Source organism: Oncorhynchus masou, chromosome 29, assembly GCF_036934945.1.
Source record: "Oncorhynchus masou masou isolate Uvic2021 chromosome 29, UVic_Omas_1.1, whole genome shotgun sequence".
Lineage (NCBI taxonomy): Eukaryota > Metazoa > Chordata > Actinopteri > Salmoniformes > Salmonidae > Oncorhynchus > Oncorhynchus masou.
In genome coordinates this window covers 86446829-86470731 of record NC_088240.1, presented here as the reverse complement: position 1 = coordinate 86470731, position 23903 = coordinate 86446829, and the positions used below count along the sequence as shown (strand labels likewise).

At 49.1% G+C, this 23903-nt stretch overlaps 1 protein-coding gene across 2 annotated transcripts in view; it reads left to right on the top strand.

Moving 5' to 3' along the window:
* The window catches only part of LOC135520891 (protein naked cuticle homolog 2-like), a 92312-nt gene that overhangs the window by 62691 nt on the left and 5718 nt on the right, over positions 1-23903 (top strand). The window contains exons 4-7 of one of the 2 annotated variants that reach the window (XM_064946718.1): positions 14630-14690; positions 15775-15992; positions 19418-19513; positions 20090-20243. In XM_064946718.1, the coding sequence (XP_064802790.1) occupies positions 14630-14690; positions 15775-15992; positions 19418-19513; positions 20090-20243 (529 nt within the window). The remainder of the gene's footprint in view (positions 1-14629; positions 14691-15774; positions 15993-19417; positions 19514-20089; positions 20244-23903) is intronic. The other variant, XM_064946719.1, reaches the window with a different exon arrangement.

Below are 23903 nucleotides of genomic sequence, written 5' to 3'. Positions count from 1 at the left end.
ACGGTAGTGTAGGTAGGGGTAAAGTGACGAGGCAACAGGATCGATAATAGACGGTAACAGCAGCGTATGCAAAGAGTGTGAAAGTGTGTGTGTGCTCGCGTGTTTGTCTCCCGCGTCTCGTGTTTTTGCCTCGGGCCTGAACACGATGCACTCGTAGCACGACAGAAACTGTTGTGAAAAAATAAGGGCGAAATGACTCAGTGAGTGTTCTGACCTGCAGAACAAGTAAAGCTATGCAGGTCTTGATGTCTGGCGTTGCTAGGTGTCGTACATCTGCCAAGATCCACTGGTGGTGCTGTGTCCCAAATGGCACCCTATTCCCTATGTCGTGGCCTGTGACCCCTGGTCAAACGTAGTGCACTACATAGGGAATGTGATGCTGTTTGGGAGGCAGCCGTAGTCCTGTGTGTTATCAGACGTGTCTGTCAGACGTACCCAAGTCCTTACTTCTCCTATTCGCTTTTGAAAAGTAGCCCCATAAATGTTAGAGTTCTACTTTATTGGTCGTATAAAAGGCTCACCAAGAGAGTATCATATAACACAACTGAGTCCTGAGAACTATTGGAATTAAACTGCAAACTACATGACATATAGAGTATTAGAGCCAACGAGGGGATAGCTGAGAGAGAGAGAGAGAGAGAGAGAGAGAGACTGAGAGAGAGAGAGAGAGAGAGAGAGAGAGAGAGAGAGAGAGAGAGAGAGAGAGTGAGAGAGAGAGTGAGAGAGAGAGAGAGAGAGAGAGAGAGAGAGAGAGAGAGAGACTGAGAGAGAGACTGAGAGAGAGAGACTGAGAGAGAGAGAGAGAGACTGAGAGAGAGAGAGACTGAGAGAGAGACTGATGACAGGTTGCAGGGGGGTCATCCAGTGATACAAATCTCTGTTTATCCAGTAGGTCATAATCAAAGAGAGAACAGAGATTAGTGATAGGAGGAGGATGTGGGGGAGGAGGGGAGGAAAAGAGGGGAAGGACTTCAAACGGCCAGGCCAGGGATGTTCTGACACAGACGGACGAGCTCATCCCTCTCCCTCTCTCAGCTGTTGTTTTGGTGGTGACCTAACAGGCTTCTCCCCCAAGCCGACTCATGTCCTGCCAACAGAGGGGCTTTGACATCTGGGTTGAGAATTCCCCCCGTCCCTCTGCTGTACGGTCAAGCAGGCATGGTCATATCAGGGCCATACTGGACCATATCGGGGACATACTGGGCCATATCAGGGCCATACTGGGCCATATCAGGGCCATACTGGACCATATCAGGGTCATATCAGGGCCATACTGGGCCATATCAGGGCCATACTGGGCCATATCAGAGACATACTGGGCCATATCAGGGATGTACTGGACCATATATCAGGGCCATACTGGGCCATATCAGGGCCATACTGGGCCATATCGGGGCCGTACTGGACCATATCAGGGCCATATCGGGGCCATACTGGGCCAAATCGGGGCTGTACTGGACCATATCAGGGCCATACTGGACCATATCAGGGCCATACTGGGCCATATCAGGGCCATACTGGACCATATCAGGGTCATATCAGGGCCATACTGGGCCATATCAGGGCCATACTGGGCCATATCAGGGACATACTGGGCCATATCAGGGATGTACTGGACCATATATCAGGGCCATACTGGGCCATATCAGGGCCATACTGGGCCATATCGGGGCCGTACTGGACCATATCAGGGCCATATCGGGGCCATACTGGGCCAAATCGGGGCTGTACTGGACCATATCAGGGCCATACTGGACCATATCAGGGCCATACTGGGCCATATCAGGGCCATATCGGGGCCATATCAGGGCCATATCGGGGCCGTACTGGACCATATCAGGGCCATACTGGACCATATCAGGGCCGTACTGGACCATATCAGGGCCGTACTGGACCATATCAGGGCCATACTGGGCCATATCAGGGCCATTTAACAGTCATATTAGAGCCATATTAGAGCCATATTAGAGCCATATCAGAGCCATATTAGAGCCATATTAGAGTCATATTAGAGCCATATTAGAGCCATATCTGGGCCATATTAGAGTCATATTAGAGCCATATTAGAGCCATATTAGAGTCATATTAGAGTCATATCAGAGTCATATTAGAGCCATATTAGAGTCATATTAGAGCCATATTAGAGTCATATTAGAGCCATATTAGAGTCATATTAGAGCCATATTAGAGTCATATTAGAGCCATATCAGAGTCATATTAGAGCCATATTAGAGTCATATTAGAGCCATATCAGAGTCATATTAGAGCCATATTAGAATCATATTAGAGTCATATTAGAGCCATATTAGAGCCATATTAGAGCCATATTAGAGTCATATTAGAGCCATATTAGAGTCATATTAGAGCCATATTAGAGCCATATTAGAGTCATATTAGAGCCATATTAGAGTCATATTAGAGTCATATTAGAGCCATATCAGAGTCATATTAGAGTCATATTAGAGCCATATTAGAGTCATATTAGAGTCATATCAGAGTCATATTAGAGTCATATCAGAGCCATATTAGAGTCATATTCGAGCCATATTAGAGCCATATCTGTGCCACTTCTCTTTGTATTGTTGACATCTACTCATCAATCTATGAGCTGTGGCCAGTCTATTTACTGTGGCCAGTCTATTTACTGTGGCCAGTCTATTGTCTGTGGTCAGTCTATGAGCTGTGGCCAGTCTATTTACTGTGGCCAGTCTATGAGCTGTGGCCACTCTATGAGCTGTGGCCAGTCTATGAGCTGTGGCCAGTCTATTAGCTGTGACCAGTCTATTGTCTGTGACCAGTCTATTGTCTGTGGCCAGTCTATTGTCTGTGGCCAGTCTATGAGCTGTGGCCAGTCTATTGTCTGTGGTCAGTCTATGAGCTGTGGCCAGTCTATTGTCTGTGACCAGGCTATTGTCTGTGACCAGTCTATTGTCTGTGGCCAGTCTATTGTCTGTGACCAGGCTATTGTCTGTGACCAGTCTATTGTCTGTGGCCAGTCTATTGTCTGTGACCAGGCTATTGTCTGTGGCCAGTCTATGAGCTGTGGTCAGTCTATTGTCTGGGGCCAGTCCATGAGCTGTGGCCGGTTTATTGTCTGGGGCCAGTCCATGAGCTGTGGCCAGTCTATGGGCTGTGGTCAGTCTATGAGCTCTGGTCAGTCTATTGTCTGTGGTCAGTCTATGGGCTGTGGTCAGTCTATTGTCTGTGGTCAGTCTATGGGCTGTGGTCAGTCTAGCCCTCTGGCTCTAGGCGTTGTAATCATCAGTTGAACTGTGGAAGCTCCATCTTGGCCAAAGGATCAGCAACACACACACACACACACACACACACACACACACACACACACACACACACACACACACACACACACACACACACACACACACACACACCATCAACAGGAGACCAACGTGTTGTTTCATTGTGCCAGAGAGAGACAGAGGTTGTGCAACTCCCCCACACTCCAGTCTCCTTGGCTTCCCTCCTTGTTGTACTGTACGTTCCAGAGGAGTCTGCAATCAGCCCATCCTCCTATAGCTCCTCACACCAGCCTCCTCTGTTTCACTGTCTTGCTGGTTCTCTCATTCTCTCTCTCTCCTCCTCTCCCTCTCTTTCTCCCCTCTCCCTCCCTCTCGCTCTCTCTCCCCTCTCCCCCTCTCTCTCTCCCCCTCTCCCCCTCTCTCTCTCCCCCTCTCGCTCTCTCTCCCTCTCCCCCTCTCCCTCTCTCTCCCCTCTCCCCCTCTCTCCCCCTCTCTCCCTCTCGCTCTCTCTCCCCTCTCCTCTCCTCTCTCTCCCCCTCTTCCTCTCGCTCTCTCTCCCTCTCCTCTCTCTCCCCCTCTCCCTCTCGCTCTCTCTCCCCTCTCCCCCTCTCCCTCTCTCTCCCTCTCTCTCTCCCCTTCTCTCTCTCCCCTCTCCCCTTCTCTCTTTCCCCTCTCCCTCCCTCTCTCTCCCCTCCCCTCTCTCTTTCTCCTCTCCCTCTCTCTCTCCCCTCTCACACTTCCTCTCTCTCCCCTTCTCTCTCTCCCCCTCTTGCTCTCTCTCCCCTCCCCTCTCTCCCCCCTCCCTCCCCTCTCTCTTCCCTCTCACACTTCCTCTCTCTCCCCCTCTCCCTAGCTCTCCCCCTCTCCCTCTCCTCTCTCCCCTCTCCCCCTCTCCCTCTCTCTCCCTCTCTCTCTCCCCTTCTCTCTCTCCCTCTCCCCCTCCCCTTCTCTCTTTCCCCTCTCCCTCCCTCTCTCTCCCCCCCTCTCTCTTTCTCCTCTCCCTCTCTCTCTCTCCCCTCTCACACTTCCTCTCTCCCCTTCTCTCTCTCCCCCTCTTGCTCTCTCTCCCCTCCCCCTCTCTCCCCTCTCCCTCCCTCTCTCTTCCCTCTCACACTTCCTCTCTCTCCCCCTCTCCCTAGCTCTTCCCCTCCCTCTCTCTCTGTCTCTCTCTCCCCTTCTCTCTCTCCCCTCCCCTCTCTCTCCCCCTCTCCCTCTCTCTCTCCCCTCTCACACTCCCTCTCTCTCCCCTTCTCCCTAGCTCTTCCCCCCCTCTCTCTCTTGCTCTCTCCTCTCTTTCTCCTCCTCCCTTCCTCTCTCAGCATAAAAACTTGTATTTAGTTTTGAGTCAAGGCCAGGTTGATTTCTTCTGCAATTAAGGGCTTTTGTTTTTCAATGGTTCCACTTCCTCCCTCTCTAGTTTCATACTACTCTAATGAACAGAATCGTTGTTTACAGTGGTGCTTTCAACACGCTGATATTCCTCAGTCTTCAACACAACGACTGGTTTTAAGGGGAGACAGTGTTGTTTCTCCCTCCATGGTCACTGGGAGCAGGAGTCATGGGACAGCAGGAGTCACCAAGCTATACAATTACACCCCAAAATGGCACCCTAATCCCTATATAGAGCACTACTTTTGATAATCTAGTGCACTATGTTTGACAAGGGTCTATAGGGCTCTGGCTAAAGGTATTGTACTAAATAGGGAATTTGAGATCCTACCGTCCACTGACTGACTGACTGACTGACTGACTGACTGACAGACAGACAGACAGACAGACAGACAGACAGACAGACAGACAGACAGACAGACAGACAGACAGACAGACAGACAGACAGACAGACAGACAGACAGACAGACAGACAGACAGACAGACAGACAGACAGACAGACAGACAGACAGACAGACAGACAGACAGACAGACAGACAGACAGACAGACAGACAGACAGACAGACAGACAGACAGACAGACAGACAGTAAGTACCTCCTCCACTCTAGAGAACCCCCACTCTGTGTCCTGTCACTCCCCCTCTGTGTCGAAAGACACTCTGTGAACCCTTCACTGTCTCTCTGTTTCAGATTTACAGGGACCCTTCACTGTCTCTCTGTTCCAGATTTACAGGGACCCTTGTTGCTCTGTGATTCCTCACACACACACTTTTCCATCTCTTTGCCCTGAGGCACCTTCAGTACTTGGACCAGCCATCATCTTAGCTCCCCCTTGATTCGGTGTTTTTTATGTTTCACATCAGACGTATTGGAGTCACCTGAAGAATAGACTTTCAAATGTGTGTCTACTTAAGTTTCGGGGCGAGAAGCGAGAGAACAAAGATGTCCAGTGTTTTCCAGAAGGAGGAAGAGGAGGTACAGAGGCTGTACCATGTCTGATGTCACTTGCACGTGTGTGTGTGTGTGCGTGTGTGCGTGTGTGCGTGTGCGTGTGTGCGTGTGTGCGTGTGTGTGTGTGTGTGTGCGTGTGCGTGTGTGTGTGTTTAGAGGTTACCTAATCCTGTAGCAGTGGTCTTTAATAAAATAGAGAAGCAGGTCACAGATAGACTGGGCCAGAGTGGGTAACATCAGAGAGATGACAGACAGACTGGGCCAGAGTGGGTAACATCAGAGAGATGACAGATAGACTGGGCCAGAGTGGGTAACATCAGAGAGATGACAGATAGACTGGGCCAGAGTGGGTAACATCAGAGAGATGACAGACAGACTGGGCCAGAGTGGGTAACATCAGAGAGATGACAGACAAACTGGGCTAGAGTGGGTAACATCAGAGAGATGACAGACAGACTGGGCCAGAGTGGGTAACATCAGAGAGATGACAGACAGACTGGGCCAGAGTGGGTAACATCAGAGAGATGACAGACAGACTGGGCCAGAGTGGGTAACATCAGAGAGATGACAGACAGTCTGGGCCAGAGTGGGTAACATCAGAGAGATGACAGACAGACTGGGCCAGAGTGGGTAACATCAGAGAGATGACAGACAGACTGGGCCAGAGTGGGTAACATCAGAGAGATGACAGACAGACTGGGCCAGAGTGGGTAACATCAGAGAGATGACAGACAGACTGGGCCAGAGTGGGTAACATCAGAGAGATGACAGACAGACTGGGCCAGAGTGGGTAACATCAGAGAGATGACAGACAGTCTGGGCCAGAGTGGGTAACATCAGAGAGATGACAGACAAACTGGGCTAGAGTGGGTAACATCAGAGAGATGACAGACAGACTGGGCCAGAGTGGGTAACATCAGAGAGATGACAGACAGACTGGGCCAGAGTGGGTAACATCAGAGAGATGACAGACAGTCTGGGCCAGAGTGGGTAACATCAGAGAGATGACAGATAGACTGGGCCAGAGTGGGTAACATCAGAGAGATGACAGACAGACTGGGCCAGAGTGGGTAACATCAGAGAGATGACAGACAGACTGGGCCAGAGTGGGTAACATCAGAGAGATGACAGATAGACTGGGCCAGAGTGGGTAACATCAGAGAGATGACAGATAGACTGGGCCAGAGTTGGTAACATCAGAGAGATGACAGACAGACTGGGCCAGAGTGGGTAACATCAGAGAGATGACAGATAGACTGGGCCAGAGTGGGTAACATCAGAGAGATGACAGACAGACTGGGCCAGAGTGGGTAACATCAGAGAGATGACAGACAGACTGGGCCAGAGTGGGTAACATCAGAGAGATGACAGACAGACTGGGCCAGAGTGGGTAACATCAGAGAGATGACAGACAGACTGGGCCAGAGTGGGTAACATCAGAGAGATGACAGACAGACTGGGCCAGAGTGGGTAACATCAGAGAGATGACAGACAGACTGGGCCAGAGTGGGTAACATCAGAGAGATGACAGACAGACTGGGCCAGAGTGGGTAACATCAGAGAGATGACAGACAGACTGGGCCAGAGTGGGTAACATCAGAGAGATGACAGACAGACTGGGCCAGAGTGGGTAACATCAGAGAGACTAAAGGTCCAGACAGTCATACCCCTCCCACTACTAAAGGTCCAGACAGTCATACCCCTCCCACCACTAAAGGTCCAGACAGTCATACCCCTCCCACTACTAAAGGTCCAGACAGTCATACCCCTCCCACCACTAAAGGTCCAGACAGTCATACCCCTCCCACTACTAAAGGTCCAGACAGTCATACCCTCCCACTACTAAAGGACCAGACAGTCATACCCCTCCCACCACTAAAGGTCCAGACAGTTATACCCTCCCACTACTAAAGGACCAGACAGTCATACCCCTCCCACCACTAAAGGTCCAGACAGTTATACCCTCCCACTACTAAAGGTCCAGACAGTCATACCCCTCCCACCACTAAAGGTCCAGACAGTCATACCCCTCCCACTACTAAAGGTCCAGACAGTCATACCCCTCCCACCACTAAAGGTCCAGACAGTCATACCCTCCCACCACTAAAGGTCCAGACAGTCATACCCCTCCCACTACTAAAGGTCCAGACAGTCATACCCTCCCACTACTAAAGGACCAGACAGTCATACCCCTCCCACCACTAAAGGTCCAGACAGTTATACCCTCCCACTACTAAAGGACCAGACAGTCATACCCCTCCCACCACTAAAGGTCCAGACAGTTATACCCTCCCACTACTAAAGGACCAGACAGTCATACCCCTCCCACCACTAAAGGTCCAGACAGTTATACCCTCCCACTACTAAAGGTCCAGACAGTCATACCCCTCCCACCACTAAAGGTCCAGACAGTTATACCCTCCCACTACTAAAGGTCCAGACAGTCATACACACACACACACACACACACACACACACATATTGTACAACACACACACACACACACGCACATACTGTACACACACACACACACACACACACACACACACACACACACACACACACACACACACACACACACACACACACACACACATGCTGCACACACACACACATACACATGCTGCACTCACACACACACATGCACGCGCACGCGGCATCCCCATCCACCCGTCCCTCCATCCATCCGACTCTCCCACAGTGTGGTCTGGCTCGGCCCACAGTCTGCCCTCCACGTGTAATTATCTAAGCTTATGGTATAGAAATTAACATTCAATTCTGTGGCAAGAGCTCTGGTGGACATTCCTGCAGTCAGCGTGCCAATTGCACTCTCCCTCAGAACTTGAGACATCTGTGACATTGTGTTGCTTGACAAAACTGCACATTTTAGAGTGGCCTTTTATTGTCCCCAGCACAAGGTGCACCTGTGTAATGATCATGCTGTTTAACCATGGATCATGGATTATCTTGAGAAAGGAGAAATGTTCACTAACGAGGATGTAAACTCATTTGTGCATAACATTTGAGAGAAATATTTTTTTGTGTGTACGGAACATTTCTGGGAGCTTTTATGTCAGCTCATGAAACATGGGACCAACACTTTACATGGTGTGTTTATATTTTAATTCAATACACATCAACACTCACCCTCAATTCAACCATTCAATTAAGATTAAGTCAATAGCACGACATGTCAGTTTTGGAGGATATATGAAGACAAATAGCTGGGAGAATCAGAGATAAACATGGTGAATGTGTGTGTGTGTGTGTTTGTGTTTAGTGTGACCTGATTAAAGACAGCTGCTTGTTTGGGGCCCAGGGAGGGAGGTAGTGGGAGGGAGGTGTAGTGGGAGGTGTTTGAAGGAGGTGTGGGAGGGAGGTGTGTGACTGTCTTTAGTAGTGGGAGATGTGGGAGGGAGGTGTGGGAGGGAGGTGTGTGACTGTGTTTAGTAGTGGGAGATGTGGGAGGGAGGTGTGTGACTGTCTTTAGTAGTGGGAGATGTGCGAGGGAGGTGTGTGACTGTGTTTAGTAGTGGGAGGTGTGGGAGGGAGGTGTGTGACTGTCTAGTAGTGGGAGATGTGAGATGGAGGTGTGTGACTGTGTTTAGTAGTGGGAGGTGTGGGAGGGAGGTGTGTGACTGTGTTTAGTAGTGGGAGGTGTGGGAGGGAGGTGTGTGACTGTGTTTAGTAGTGGGAGGTGTGGGAGGGAGGTGTGTGACTGTGTTTAGTAGTGGGAGGTGTGGGAGGGAGGTGTGGCCTCTGTCAGAAGCTGTTTATAGTTCAAACCTGCCTCCTCCATCTCTCCTCCAACTCTCCTCCTCTAGTCCTCCTCTCCTCCTCCACCTCTCCTCTCCTCCACCTCTCCCCCTCCTCTCCTCCACTCCTCCACCTCTCCTCTATCCTCCACCTCTCCTCCTCCTCTCCTCCACCTGTCCTTCTCCTCTCCTCCTCCAACTCTCCTCTCCTCCACCTCTCCTCCTCCTCCATCTCCTCCTCAACCTCTCCTCTCCTCCTCCACCCTCTCCTACTCCACCTCTCCTCCTCCTCCTCCTCTCCTCCTCCATCGCTCCTCTCCTCCTCCACCTCTCCTCTCCTCCTTCACCTAGCCTGTCCTCCATCTCTCCTCTTCACCTCTCCTCCTTCGCCATCTCTCCTCCACCTAGCCTCTCCTCTATCTCTCCTCTCCAACTCTTCTCCACCTAGCCTGTCTCCCACCTCTCCTCCTACTCCTCATCTCCTCTCCTTCTCCTCCACCTCTCCTCCACCTCTCCTCCACCTAGCCGCTCCTCCTCCACCTCTCCTCCTTCTCCACCTCTCCTCCACCTGTCCTCCTCCACCTCTCCTCCACCTCTCCTCTCCTCCTCCACCTCTCCTCCAGCTCCCCTCTCCTCCTCCACCTCCACCTCCACCTCTCCTCCTCCTGTCCTCCTCCTCTCCTCCTCCACCTCTCCTCCACCTCTCCTCTCCTCCTCCACCTCTCCTCCTCCACCTCTCCTCTCCTCCTCCACCTCTCCTCCTCTCCACCTCCCCTCTCTTCCTCCACCTCTCCTCCTCCTCTCCTCCTCCACCTCTCCTCCTCTCCTCCACATCTCTTCCACCTCTCCTCCACCTCTCCTCTTCCTCTCCTCCTCCACCTCTCCACCTCTCCCCTCCTCCTCCTCTCCTCCTCCACCTCTCCTCCTCCTCTCCTCCTCTCCTCCACCTCTCTTCCACCTCTCCTCCTCCTCTCCTCTCCTCCTCCACCTCTCCTCCTCCTCCTCCTCTCCTCCTCCTCTCCTCTCCTCCTCCACCTCTCCTCCTCTCCACCTCCCCTCTCTTCCTCCACCTCTCCTCCTCCTCCCATCTTTCCTCTCTTCACCACTCTCCTCCCATCTTTCCTCCCTTCACCACTCTCCTCCTCCTCTCTTCACCACTCTCCTCCTCCTCTCTTCACCACTCTCCTCCCATATTTACTCTCTTCACCACTCTCCTCCCATCTTTCCTCTCTTCACCACTCTCCTCCCATCTTTCCTCTCTTCACCACTCTCCTCCTCCTCTCTTCACCACTCTCCTCCCATCTTTCCTCTCTTCACCACTCTCCTCCCATCTTTCCTCTCTTCACCACTCTCCTCCCAGCTTTCCTCTCCTCACCACTCTCCTCCCATCTTTCCTCTCTTCACCACTCTCCTCCTCCTCTCTTCACCACTCTCCTCCCATCTTTCCTCCCTTCACCACTCTCCTCCCATCTTTCCTCTCCTCACCACTCTCCTCCCATCTTTCCTCTCTTCACCACTCTCCTCCTCCTCTCTTCACCACTCTCCTCCCATCTTTCCTCCCTTCACCACTCTCCTCCCATCTTTCCTCCCTTCACCACTCTCCTCCCATCTTTCCTCCCTTCACCACTCTCCTCCCATCTTTCCTCTCTTCACCACTCTCCTCCCATCTTTCCTCTCTTCACCACTCTCCTCCCATCTTTCCTCTCTTCACCACTCTCCTCCCATCTTTCCTCTCTTCACCACTCTCCTCCCATCTTTCCTCCCTTCACCACTCTCCTCCCATCTTTCCTCTCTTCACCACTCTCCTCCCATCTTTCCTCCCTTCACCACTCTCCTCCCATCTTTCCTCTCTTCAACACTCTCCTCCCATCTTTCCTCTCTTCACCACTCTCCTCCCATCTTTCCTCTCTTCAACACTCTCCTCCCATCTTTCCTCTCCTCACCACTCTCCTCCCATCTTTCCTCTCTTCACCACTCTCCTCCCATCTTTCCTCTCTTCACCACTCTCCTCCTCCTCTCTTCACCACTCTCCTCCCATCTTTCCTCTCTTCACCACTCTCCTCCCATCTTTCCTCTCTTCACCACTCTCCTCCCAGCTTTCCTCTCCTCACCACTCTCCTCCCATCTTTCCTCTCTTCACCACTCTCCTCCTCCTCTCTTCACCACTCTCCTCCCATCTTTCCTCCCTTCACCACTCTCCTCCCATCTTTCCTCTCCTCACCACTCTCCTCCCATCTTTCCTCTCTTCACCACTCTCCTCCTCCTCTCTTCACCACTCTCCTCCCATCTTTCCTCCCTTCACCACTCTCCTCCCATCTTTCCTCCCTTCACCACTCTCCTCCCATCTTTCCTCCCTTCACCACTCTCCTCCCATCTTTCCTCTCTTCACCACTCTCCTCCCATCTTTCCTCTCTTCACCACTCTCCTCCCATCTTTCCTCTCTTCACCACTCTCCTCCCATCTTTCCTCTCTTCACCACTCTCCTCCCATCTTTCCTCCCTTCACCACTCTCCTCCCATCTTTCCTCTCTTCACCACTCTCCTCCCATCTTTCCTCCCTTCACCACTCTCCTCCCATCTTTCCTCTCTTCAACACTCTCCTCCCATCTTTCCTCTCTTCACCACTCTCCTCCCATCTTTCCTCTCTTCAACACTCTCCTCCCATCTTTCCTCTCCTCACCACTCTCCTCCCATCTTTCCTCTCCTCACCACTCTCCTCCTCCTCTCTTCAACACTCTCCTCCCATCATTCCTCTCTTCACCACTCTCCTCCCATCTTTCCTCTCTTCACCACTCTCCTCCCATCTTTCCTCTCTTCAACACTCTCCTCCCATCTTTCCTCTCCTCACCACTCTCCTCCCATCTTTCCTCCCTTCACCACTCTCCTCCCATCTGTCCTCCCTTCACCACTCTCCTCCCATCTTTCCTCCCTTCACCACTCTCCTCCCATCTTTCCTCCCTTCATCACTCTCCTCCCATCTTTCCTCTCCTCACCACTCTCCCCCATCTTTCCTCCCTTCACCACTCTCCTCCCATCTTTCCTCTCCTCACCACTCTCCTCCCATCTTTCCTCCCTTCACCACTCTCCTCCCATCTTTCCTCCTTCTCCTTTCTCCACATCTCTCCCTTTCTGTCTCTCCCTCCCCCTTCTCTCCCTCTTCCTCTCTCTCCATCATTCTCCGTCCCTCCCTCACTCCCTCTCATTCTCCCTCCCTCTCTCTCCTCCTCTCTGCTGGGTAATATACAGTGTGTTTCAAGTCTAACCCTGACACCCAGCAGAGAGGGAGAGAGAGAGGGAGAATGGGGGAAGGGAGGGAGAGAGAGAGGGAGAAAGGGGGAGGAGGGAGAGAGAGAGAGGGAGAAGGAGAGGGACGGGCTACGCTCGCACACCTAAACGTGTGCAGATGTGCCTCAGATTCTTCTTGAGTTGAGCATAGTTTCTTTCTTGTCAAAGGTTATTTTTTATTTTTCTGTGTTATGGGAAAATATATTTTCCTGCACCTTATTTGTGGAAAAATCTTCAAAATGTTTTGGTGCCTTTAGGCAACAGCACCCTATTCTCTAGATAGAACAGGGAGCAACAGCACCCTGTTCTCTAGGTAGAACAGGGAGCAACACTACCCTATTCTCTAGATAGAACAGGGAGCAACAACACCCTATTCTCTCGATAGAACAGGGAGCAACACTACCCTATTCTCTAGATAGAACAGGGAGCAACAGCACCCTATTCTCTAGATAGAACAGGGAGCAACAGCACCCTATTCTCTAGGTAGAACAGGGAGCAACAGCACCGTATTCTCTAGGTAGAACAGGGAGCAACAGCACCCTATTCTCTTGATAGAACAGGGAGCAACACTACCCTATTCTCTAGGTAGAACAGGGAGCAACAGCACCCTATTCTCTAGATAGAACAGGGAGCAACACTACCCTATTCTCTAGGTAGAACAGGGAGCAACACTACCCTATTCTCTAGATAGAACAGGGAGCAACACTACCCTATTCTCTAGATAGAACAGGGAGCAACAGCACCCTGTTCTCTAGATAGAACAGGGAGCAACAGCACCCTATTCTCTAGATAGAACAGGGAGCAACAGCACCCTATTCTCTAGATAGAACAGGGAGCAACAGCACCCTATTCTCTAGGTAGAACAGGGAGCAACAGCACCCTGTTCTCTAGATAGAACAGGGAGCAACAGCACCCTATTCTCTAGGTAGAACAGGGAGCAACACTACCCTATTCTCTAGATAGAACAGGGAGAACTAGCAATACGTTCTCAGAAGCATGTCACATGTCACATGTCTTAGACAGCACCACACGTCAGGAGACACACACACACACACACACACACACACACACACACACACACACACACACACACACACACACACACACACACACACACACACACACACAAACTCCCTCCTCCAGTGGTGCATGTTTTTGTAATTGTGTCTTTAATCAGTCCCATCCTATCCGACTGGACGTTTCCATCCTGTAAACACACACACATGCTCTTGTTGCAAAGCACCTGAAAAGTTTATTCCTTCGTGTTTGGCAGTTTAAAAAAAAAGATGACATGACTTTTCATCAAGTTATCTTTTCTATTAACGATTTAGATCAACTTCAATGCTTCTGCAGCTAAAAATCACCCAATCACAATCCTCTGTAGCTCCCTATCAAACCGTGCCATGTGAAACCCCAAGCCTCCATCTCTCAATGCCCAAGTAGAATCAGAACACATGTGAAGTGCATCTTAAATGGCACCCTATTCCCTTTATAGTGCACTATACTTTTAACCAAAGCCCTATGGGGTTCCGTTTGGGATTCAGCCTCTCTCCTGGAACAGGTCAAGATGAACACATATGTCTGTTTGATAGATGCATGAGTGACTATTGTGGGAGTTTGGAGGCAGCTTGAAAGCTTGGCAGTGGTGTCTCTTTCTCTGTCCGCCCTTGACAGTAAAGCATTATAAGCATGCAAATGTTCTAAGTGTTTGTTTTTCTCTCTCTCTCTCTCTCTCTCTCTCTCTCTCTCTCGCTCTCGCTCTCGCTCTCGCTCTCGCTCTCTCTCTCTCTCTCTCTCTCTCTCTCTCTCTCTCTCTCTCTCTCATCCTCTCTCTCTCTCTCTCTCTCTCTCTCTCTCTCTCTCTCTCTCTCTCTCTCTCATCCCTCTCTCTCCCCCTCTCTCTCTCTCTCTCTTGCTCTCTTCTCTCTCTCTCCTCCCTCTCTTTCTCCTCCCTATCTCTACCCCTCTGTCCTGCCTCTTCCCTTCCTAGGAGTTTCCACATAGTGAGCTGAAGGGGAGACAGCTCTTAGACCATCACTGTCCTCTAGAGGGTACGTAGAAGAATACATGTTTCTATGTTTCAGACTGGTAAGATATGAGTAAATGCTTTCATCTGCAGAGCACAGATCTGGGCCCGTCATCCACAAAGCGTCTCAGAGTAGTAGCGCTGATCTAGGATCTGTCCATATAATGTGATCTAAAAGGCTAAACTGATCCTCGGTTGCAAGTTCAAACCCCCCTCTGTCGTTCTGCCCCTGAACAGGCAGTTAACCCACTGTTCCTAGGCCGTCATTAAAAATAAGAATTTGTTCTTAACTGACTTGCCTAGTTAAATAAAGCTCTCACAATCACTGATGCTGCACAGTTAACTACATGACTTGTATGTACAGCTAAATAACAATCTCTGAGTCCACATTCTATTTGAGCCCATGATGAAAAACGTATTTCCTAACATATTTCCTATTCCAAGTGGATGTTGTAAAGTCTCAGTGTTGTTGGGTTCAGGAAGACTAGCTGTCGTCATGTCTGTTACGTCTCTGTGTTGTTGGGTTCATGACCCCAGGAAGACTAGCTGTCATCATGTCTGTTACGTCTCTGTGTTGTTGGGTTCATGACCCCAGGAAGACTAGATGTCATCATGTCTGTTACGTCTCTGTGTTGTTGGGTTCATGACCCCAGGAAGACTAGCTGTCATCATGTCTGTTACGTCTCTGTGTTGTTGGGTTCATGACCCCAGGAAGACTAGCTGTCATCATGTCTGTTACGTCTCTGTGTTGTTGGGTTCATGACCCCAGGAAGACTAGCTGTCATCATGTCTGTTATGTCTCTGTGTTGTTGGGTTCATGACCCCAGGAAGACTAGCTGTCATCATGTCTGTTATGTCTCTGTGTTGTTGGGTTCATGACCCCAGGAAGACTAGCTGTCATCATGTCTGTTCTGTCTCTGTGTTGTTGGGTTCATGACCCCAGGAAGACTAGCTGTCATCATGTCTGTTACGTCTCTGTGTTGTTGGGTTCATGACCCCAGGAAGACTAGCTGTCATCATGTCTGTAACGTCTCTGTGTTGTTGGGTTCATGACCCCAGGAAGACTAGCTGTCATCATGTCTGTTACGTCTCTGTGTTGTTGGGTTCAGGAAGACTAGCTGTCGTCATGGCGTCAGCTAATGGGGATCTGAATAAAGATGAAGATGTGTGTTGTTGTGTTGTGCCAGTGGATCTCCCTCCAGAGAAGGCTGCTGAGGGCTGTGACAGTTACCTGCAGTCCCCCCACACAGACCCAGGGCCAGACAGGCAGCTACCGAGAGGAGGGGACGCAGGCAAAGTCTCTGGGAAGAAACGCATCAGCCTGGATGTAAGTTAGACGCTGGTCTTTTTTACATCTTCCTATGGATCTTATATGAGGAATGTAGTGTACACTACATGCTATGGATCTTATATGTTGAATGTAGTGTACACTGCATGCTATGGATCTTATATGAGGAATGTAGTGTACACTACATGCTATGGATCTTATATGTTGAATGTAGTATACACTGCATGCTATGGATCTTATATGTTGAATGTAGTGTACACTACATGCTATGGATCTTATATGTTGAATGTAGTGTACACTGCATCCTATGGATCTTATATGTTGAATGTAGTGTACACTACATGCTATGGATCTTATATGTTGAATGTAGTGTACACTGCATCCTATGGATCTTATATGTTGAATGTAGTGTACACTACATGCTATGGATCTTACATGTTGAATGTAGTGTACACTGCATGCTATGGATCTTATATGTTGAATGTAGTGTACACTACATGCTATGGATCTTATATGTTGAATGTAGTGTACACTGCATGCTATGGATCTTATATGTTGAATGTAGTATACACTACATGCTATGGATCTTATATGTTGAATGTAGTGTACACTGCATGCTATGGATCTTATATGTTGAATGTAGTATACACTACATGCTATGGATCTTATATGTTGAATGTAGTGTACACTACATGCTATGGATCTTACATGTTGAATGTAGTGTACACTGCATGCTATGGATCTTACATGTTGAATGTAGTGTACACTGCATGCTATGGATCTTATATGTTGAATGTAGTATACACTACATGCTATGGATCTTACATGTTGAATGTAGTGTACACTACATGCTATGGATCTTACATGTTGAATGTAGTGTACACTACATGCTATGGATCTTACATGTTGAATGTAGTGTACACTACATGCTATGGATCTTATATGAGGAATGTAGTGTACATTATATGCTATGATCTTACATGTTGAATGTAGTGTACACTACATGCTATGGATCTTATATGAGGAATGTAGTGTACATTATATGCTATGATCTTATATGTTGAATGTAGTGTTCGCTACATGCTATGGATCTTATATGTTGAATGTAGTGTACACTACATGCTATGGATCTTATATGTTGAATGTAGTGTACACTACATGCTATGGATCTTTTATGTTGATTGTAGTATACACTACATGCTATGGATCTTATATGTTGAATGTAGAGTAAACTAGATGTAGTGTACACTTCATGCTATGGATCTTATATGTTGAATGTAGAGTAAACTAGATGTAGTGTGCACTTCATGCTATCGATCTTATATGTTGAATGTAGAGTAAACTAGATGTAGTGTACACTTCATGCTATGGATCTTATATGTTGAATGTAGAGTAAACTAGATGTAGTGTACACTTCATGCTATGGATCTTACATGTTGAATGTAGAGTAAACTACGTGCTAGATGTAGTGTACACTACATGCTATGGATCTTACATGTTGAATGCAGTGTACACTACATGCTATGGATCTTACATGTTGAATGTAGTGTACACTACATTCTCTCTCTATGCCTGCAGCACAGCCTCTCTGCCCGCCTGTCGCTCCCAACGTTTATTTTCCCAGTTACAGTCCTGTTACCAGATACCTCTGAATCAAAGTTACTTCCAGAAAAGCTGTAACTGAGAATTGTGGTTAACGTCTTTTTCCTGGACCAGGAAGAAAGACATGATGTTATATTGTGGTGGCAGTGCATTCCTCCTCCCCCTTCCCTCTCTTCTCCTTTCCTCCCTCTCTTCTCCTTTCCTCCCTCTCTTCTCCTTTCCTCCCTCTCTTCTCCTCCCCCTTCCCTCTTTTCTCCTTTCCTCCCTCTCTTCTCCTTTTCTCCCTCTCTTCTCCTTTCCTCCCTCTCTTCTCCTTTCCTCCCTCTCTTCTCCTTTTCTCCCTCTCTTCTCCTCCCCCTTCCCTCTCTTCTCCTTTCCTCCCTCTCTTCTCCTTTCCTCCCTCTCTTCTCCTTTCCTCCCTCTCTTCTCCTCCCCCTTCCCTCTTTTCTCCTTTCCTCCCTCTCTTCTCCTTTTCTCCCTCTCTTCTCCTTTCCTCCCTCTCTTCTCCTCCCCCTTCCCTCTCTTCTCCTTTCCTCCCTCTCTTCTCCTTTTCTCCCTCTCTTCTCCTTTCCTCCCTCTCTTCTCCTCCCCCTTCCCTCTCTTCTCCTTTTCTCCCTCTCTTCTCCTTTCCTCCCTCTCTTCTCATTTCCTCCCCCTCTTCTCCTTTCCTCCCTCTCTTCTCCTTTCCTCCCTCTCTTCTCCTTTCCTCCCTCTCTTCTCCTTCCTCCCTCTCTTCTCCAACTGCAGGTCGTCACGGCAGTTCAAGGGCTTTTGCTGAATGTGATTATTTGACTGGTTTTATATTCCTGCTTTGAAAAGCAGCCAGGAGGGGAGGTTGAGTGACTGTGGAAAAGCAGCCAGGAGGGGAGGGTGAGTGACTGTGGAAAAGCAGCCAGGAGGGGAGGGTGAGTGACTGTAGAAAAGCAGCCAGGAGGGGAGGGTGAGTGACTGTAGAAAAGCAGCCAGGAGGGGAGGGTGAGTGACTGTAGAAAAGCAGCCAGGAGGGGAGGGTGAGTGACTGTAGAAAAGCAGCCAGGAGGGGAGGGTGAGTGACTGTGGAAAAGCAGCCAGGAGGGGAGGGTGAGTGACTGTAGAAAAGCAGCCAGGAGGGGAGGGTGAGTGACTGTGGAAAAGCAGCCTGGAGGGGAGGGTGAGTGACTGTGGAAAAGCAGCCAGGAGGGGAGGGTGAGTGACTGTGGAAAAGCAGCCAGGAGGGGAGGTTGAGTGACTGTAGAAAAGCAGCCAGGAGGGGAGGGTGAGTGACTGTAGAAAAGCAGCCAGGAAGGGAGGGTGAGTGACTGTGGAAAAGCAGCCAGGAGGGGAGGGTGAGTGACTGTGGAAAAGCAGCCTGGAGGGGAGGGTGAGTGACTGTGGAAAAGCAGCCAGGAGGGGAGGGTGAGTGACTGTGGAAAAACAGCCAGGAGGGGAGGGTGAGTGACTGTGGAAAAGCAGCCAGGAGGGGAGGGTGAGTGACTGTGGAAAAGCAGCCAGGAGGGGAGGGTGAGTGACTGTGGAAAAGCAGTCAGTAGTGGAGAGTGAGTGACTGTGTGGAGAGAATACATTTTTGCAGTAGGAAAGGAAAGGTTTGACTCTGCTTCCCTCTGCTGGTTGTCAAATCAGTGTGTTTGTGTTTCCAAGCAAAAAGGATCACCTCGGATTCATCCCAAATAGCACCCTATTCTCTATATAGTACACACATTTTGACCAGGACCCATAGGGGTGTATTTTTGTTATTAACTAAGCCTTGTCCCAGCCAGAACGGCCTTGTAGCGTGAAGCAGTCTGATGTATAAATACACTTCCTGGACAGGATGCTGTCTTTGTCATTAACCAGGAGTATTCCTTGTGTCTCCATGGCGACAGGACCTCGAGTGTGACGTATCAGTGGAGGAAGATAATCGTCAGGAATGGATCTTCACCCTCTATGATTTTGACAACAGTGGCAAAGTTACTAAAGAGGTAAGGCTTCTTTTCATTTATTCACTCCTTATTTTACCAGGTCAGTTGACTGAGAACATTGTCATGTACAGCAACTACCTGGGGAATAGTTACGGGGGGGGTGAATGAGCCAATTGGAAGCTGGGGATGATTAGGCCATGATGGTATGAGGCCCAGATGTCAGGACACCAGGGTTAACACAATATGTCCGCATCCCAAATAGCACCCTCTTCCCGACATAGTGCACTACTTTTGACTGCAGCCCTATAGATCCTGATCAAAGTTAGTGCCCTATATAAGGAACAGTGGAGCCTTTATCTCTGTCCTTAATGAGAAGGTTATAATGTGTTATAACATGTATAATAATAAGCTGTGTTTGTCCACTTCTCCTCATCCTCCCCCTCCTCCTCCTCCTCCCCCCCTCCTCCACCACCTCCTCCTCCTCCACCTCCTCCTACCCACCGCCACCTCCTCCCCCCCTCCTCCACCACCTCCTCCTCCTCCACCTCCTCCTCCACCTCCACCTCCTCCCCCCCTCCTCCACCACCTCCTCCTCCTCTTCCTCCTCCCCCTCCTCCTCCTCCTCCTCCTCCCCAGGACATGTCCAGTCTGATGCACACCATCTATGATGTGGTGGATGCTTCGGTCAATCACTCGTCCTGCCACAGTAAGAGGAGGACCCTACGGGTCAAGCTGACCGTCGCCCCAGAGCCCAGTGCTCGGAGGAGAGACCACATCTCCACTGGCCCAGGTAAGAGACACGGAGGGAGGGATGTATATATGTAGAGAGAGAACCTGACACCCTGTCATGGTTTGTCCTGTAGGTGAAAGAGAGTCGGACCAAAATGCGGCGTGTCTATTGCGATCCATGTTTAATAAAACTGAAGTAAACACGAATCAATATACAGAACAAACGTAACAAGAAAACCGAAACAGCCTAATACTGGTGCAAACTAGCACACGACAGACCTAAGGACAAAAGGACAATAAGGACTATCACCCACAAAACCCAACACCAAACAGGCTACCTAAATATGGTTCCCAATCAGAGACAATGACTAACACCTGCCTCTGATTGAGAACCATATCAGGCCAAACACAGAAACAGATAAACTAGACACACAACATAGAATGCCCACTCAGATCACACCCTGACCAAACAAAACATAGAAACATACAAAGCAAACTATGGTCAGGGTGTGTCACACCCTCAGCAAACAGGGGGACAAACACCTACCTGGAGGTGACAGCATTCCCTCCCCCATGTGCCCCCCCAGGCACAACTACAAAACATAACCAACAAAAACGTGTCAAAACTCCAGCAGCTCTGTCGCACGCTGGGTATGTATATAATCAATGGTAGGCTTCGAGGGGACTCCTACGGTAGGTACACCTATAGCTCATCTCTTGGCAGTAGTACTGTAGACTACTTTAACACTGACCTCAATCCAGAGTCTCTCAGAGCGTTCAGTCAGCCCACTGACACCCCAGCAAAATCACAGTCTTCTTGAACAGAGCAATATTCAATCATGAGGCTTCAAAGCCAAAGGAACTGAGGGGGTGTCAGCGGGCTGACTGTGCCACTAGAGATTCTGGGTTCGAGTCCAGGCTCTGTCGCAGCCAGCCGGGACCGGGAGGCCCATGGGGCGGCGCACAATTGGCCCAGCGTCGTCCGGGTTAGGGGAGGGTTTGACCGGCAGGGATGTCCTTGTCTCATCGCGCACTAGCTGCTCCTGTGGCGGGTCGGGCGCAGTGCAAGCTGCCACGGTCGTCAGGTGTACGGTGTTTCCTCCGACACATTGGTGCGTCTGGCTTCCGGGTTAAGTGGGCATTGTGTCAAGAAGCAGTGCGGCTTGGGGAAGCACGGCTCTCGACCTTCGCCTCTCCCGAGTCTGTACGGGAGTTGCAGCGATGAGACAAGACTGTAACTACCAATTTGATATGAAATTGGGGAGAAAAAAGGGGTGAAAATACCCCCCAAATGATGTATTTAAAAAAAGAAAGGTGAGGAAAGGAGAGTAGTGTGGAAACCAAAAAACTATTAGGCAACAATAAATTCAATCCCTTTTACACAACTTCCTGGACAAAATGTTTCACTGTAATAGTGATGGTGTAAACTCTAAACAGTATATTTGACCTCTCAGCTTTCCTATCAAATCTCAACATTTCAAACAGAAAACCGAAGAAAATTAATAACAATGACAAATGGTTTAATGAAAAATGCTAAATCCTATGAAAGAAATTACAAAATCTATCCAACGAAAAACATAGAGACCCAGAAAACCTCTACGCCTTCACTATGGTGATTCACTAAAACAATACAGAGATACTCTACCTGGGCCCTGACAGTAAATCTCAGTAAGACCAAAATAATGGTGTTCCAAAAAAGGTCCAGTTGCCAGGACCACAGATACAAATTCCATCTAGACACCGTTGCCCGAGAGCACACAAACACGATACATACCTCGGCCTTAACATCGGCGCCACAGGTAACTTCCACAAAGCTGTGAACGATCTGAGAGACAAGGCAAGAAGGGCATTCTATGCCATCAAAAGGAACATAACATTTGACATACCAATTAGGATCTGGCTAAAACTACTTAAATCAATTATAGAACCTATTGCCCTTTATGGTTGTGAGGTCTGGGGTCCGCTCACCAACCAAGAATTCACAAAATGTGACAAACACCAAATTGAGACTCTGCATGCAGAATTCTGCTAAAATATCCTCTGTGTACAACGTAAAACACCAAATAATGCAAGCAGAGCAAAATTAGGCCGATACCCGCTAATGATCAAAATCCAGAAAAGAGCTGTTAAATTCTACAACCACCTAAAAGGAAGTGATTCCCAAACCTTCCATAACAAAGCCATCACCTACAGAGAGATGAACCTGGAGAAGAGTCCCCTCAGCAAGCTGGTCCTGGGGCTCTGTTCACAAACACACCCCACAGAGCCCCAGGACAGCAACACAATTAGACACAACAAGATGATGAGAAAACTAAAAGATAATTACTTGACACATTGGAAATAATTAAAAAAACAGAGCAAACTAGAATGTTGACTGACCCTAAACAGAGAGTACATAGTGGCAGATACCTGACCTCTGTGACTGACCCTAAACAGAGAGTACATAGTGGCAGATACCTGACCTCTGTGACTGACCCTAAACAGAGAGTACACAGTGGCAGAATACCTGACCACTGTGACTGACCCTAAACAGAGAGTACACAGTGGCAGAATACCTGACCACTGTGACTGACCCTAAACAGAGAGTACACAGTGGCAGAATATACCTGACCTCTGTGACTGACCCTAAACAGAGAGTACATAGTGGCAGAATACCTGACCACTGTGACTGACCCTAAACAGAGAGTACACAGTGGCAGAATATACCTGACCTCTGTGACTGACCCTAAACAGAGAGTACATAGTGGCAGAATATACCTGACCACTGTGACTGACCCTAAACAGAGAGTACATAGTGGCAGAATATACCTGACCACTGTGACTGACCCTAAACAGAGAGTACACAGTGGCAGATACCTGACCACTGTGACTGACCCTAAACAGAGAGTACATAGTGGCAGAATATACCTGACCTCTGTGACTGACCCTAAACAGAGAGTACACAGTGGCAGATACCTGACCACTGTGACTGACCCTAAACAGAGAGTACATAGTGGCAGAATATACCTGACCACTGTGACTGACCCTAAACAGAGAGTACACAGTGGCAGAATACCTGACCTCTGTGACTGACCCTAAACAGAGAGTACATAGTGGCAGAATATACCTGACTACTGTGACTGACCCTAAACAGAGAGTACATAGTGGCAGATACCTGACCTCTGTGACTGACCCTAAACAGAGAGTACACAGTGGCAGAATTCCTGACCACTGTGACTGACCCTAAACAGAGAGTACACAGTGGCAGAATTCCTGACCACTGTGACTGACCCTAAACAGAGAGTACATAGTGGCAGATACCTGACCTCTGTGACTGACCCTAAACAGAGAGTACACAGTGGCAGAATTCCTGACCACTGTGACTGACCCTAAACAGAGAGTACACAGTGGCAGAATTCCTGACCACTGTGACTGACCCTAAACAGAGAGTACATAGTGGCAGATACCTGACCTCTGTGACTGACCCTAAACAGAGAGTACATAGTGGCAGATACCTGACCTCTGTGACTGACCCTAAACAGAGAGTACACAGTGGCAGAATACCTGACCACTGTGACTGACCCTAAACAGAGAGAACACAGCGGCAGAATACCTGACCTCTGTGACTGACCCTAAACAGAGAGTACATAGTGGCAGATACCTGACCTCTGTGACTGACCCTAAACAGAGAGTACATAGTGGCAGAATACCTGACCACTGTGACTGGCCCTAAACAGAGAGT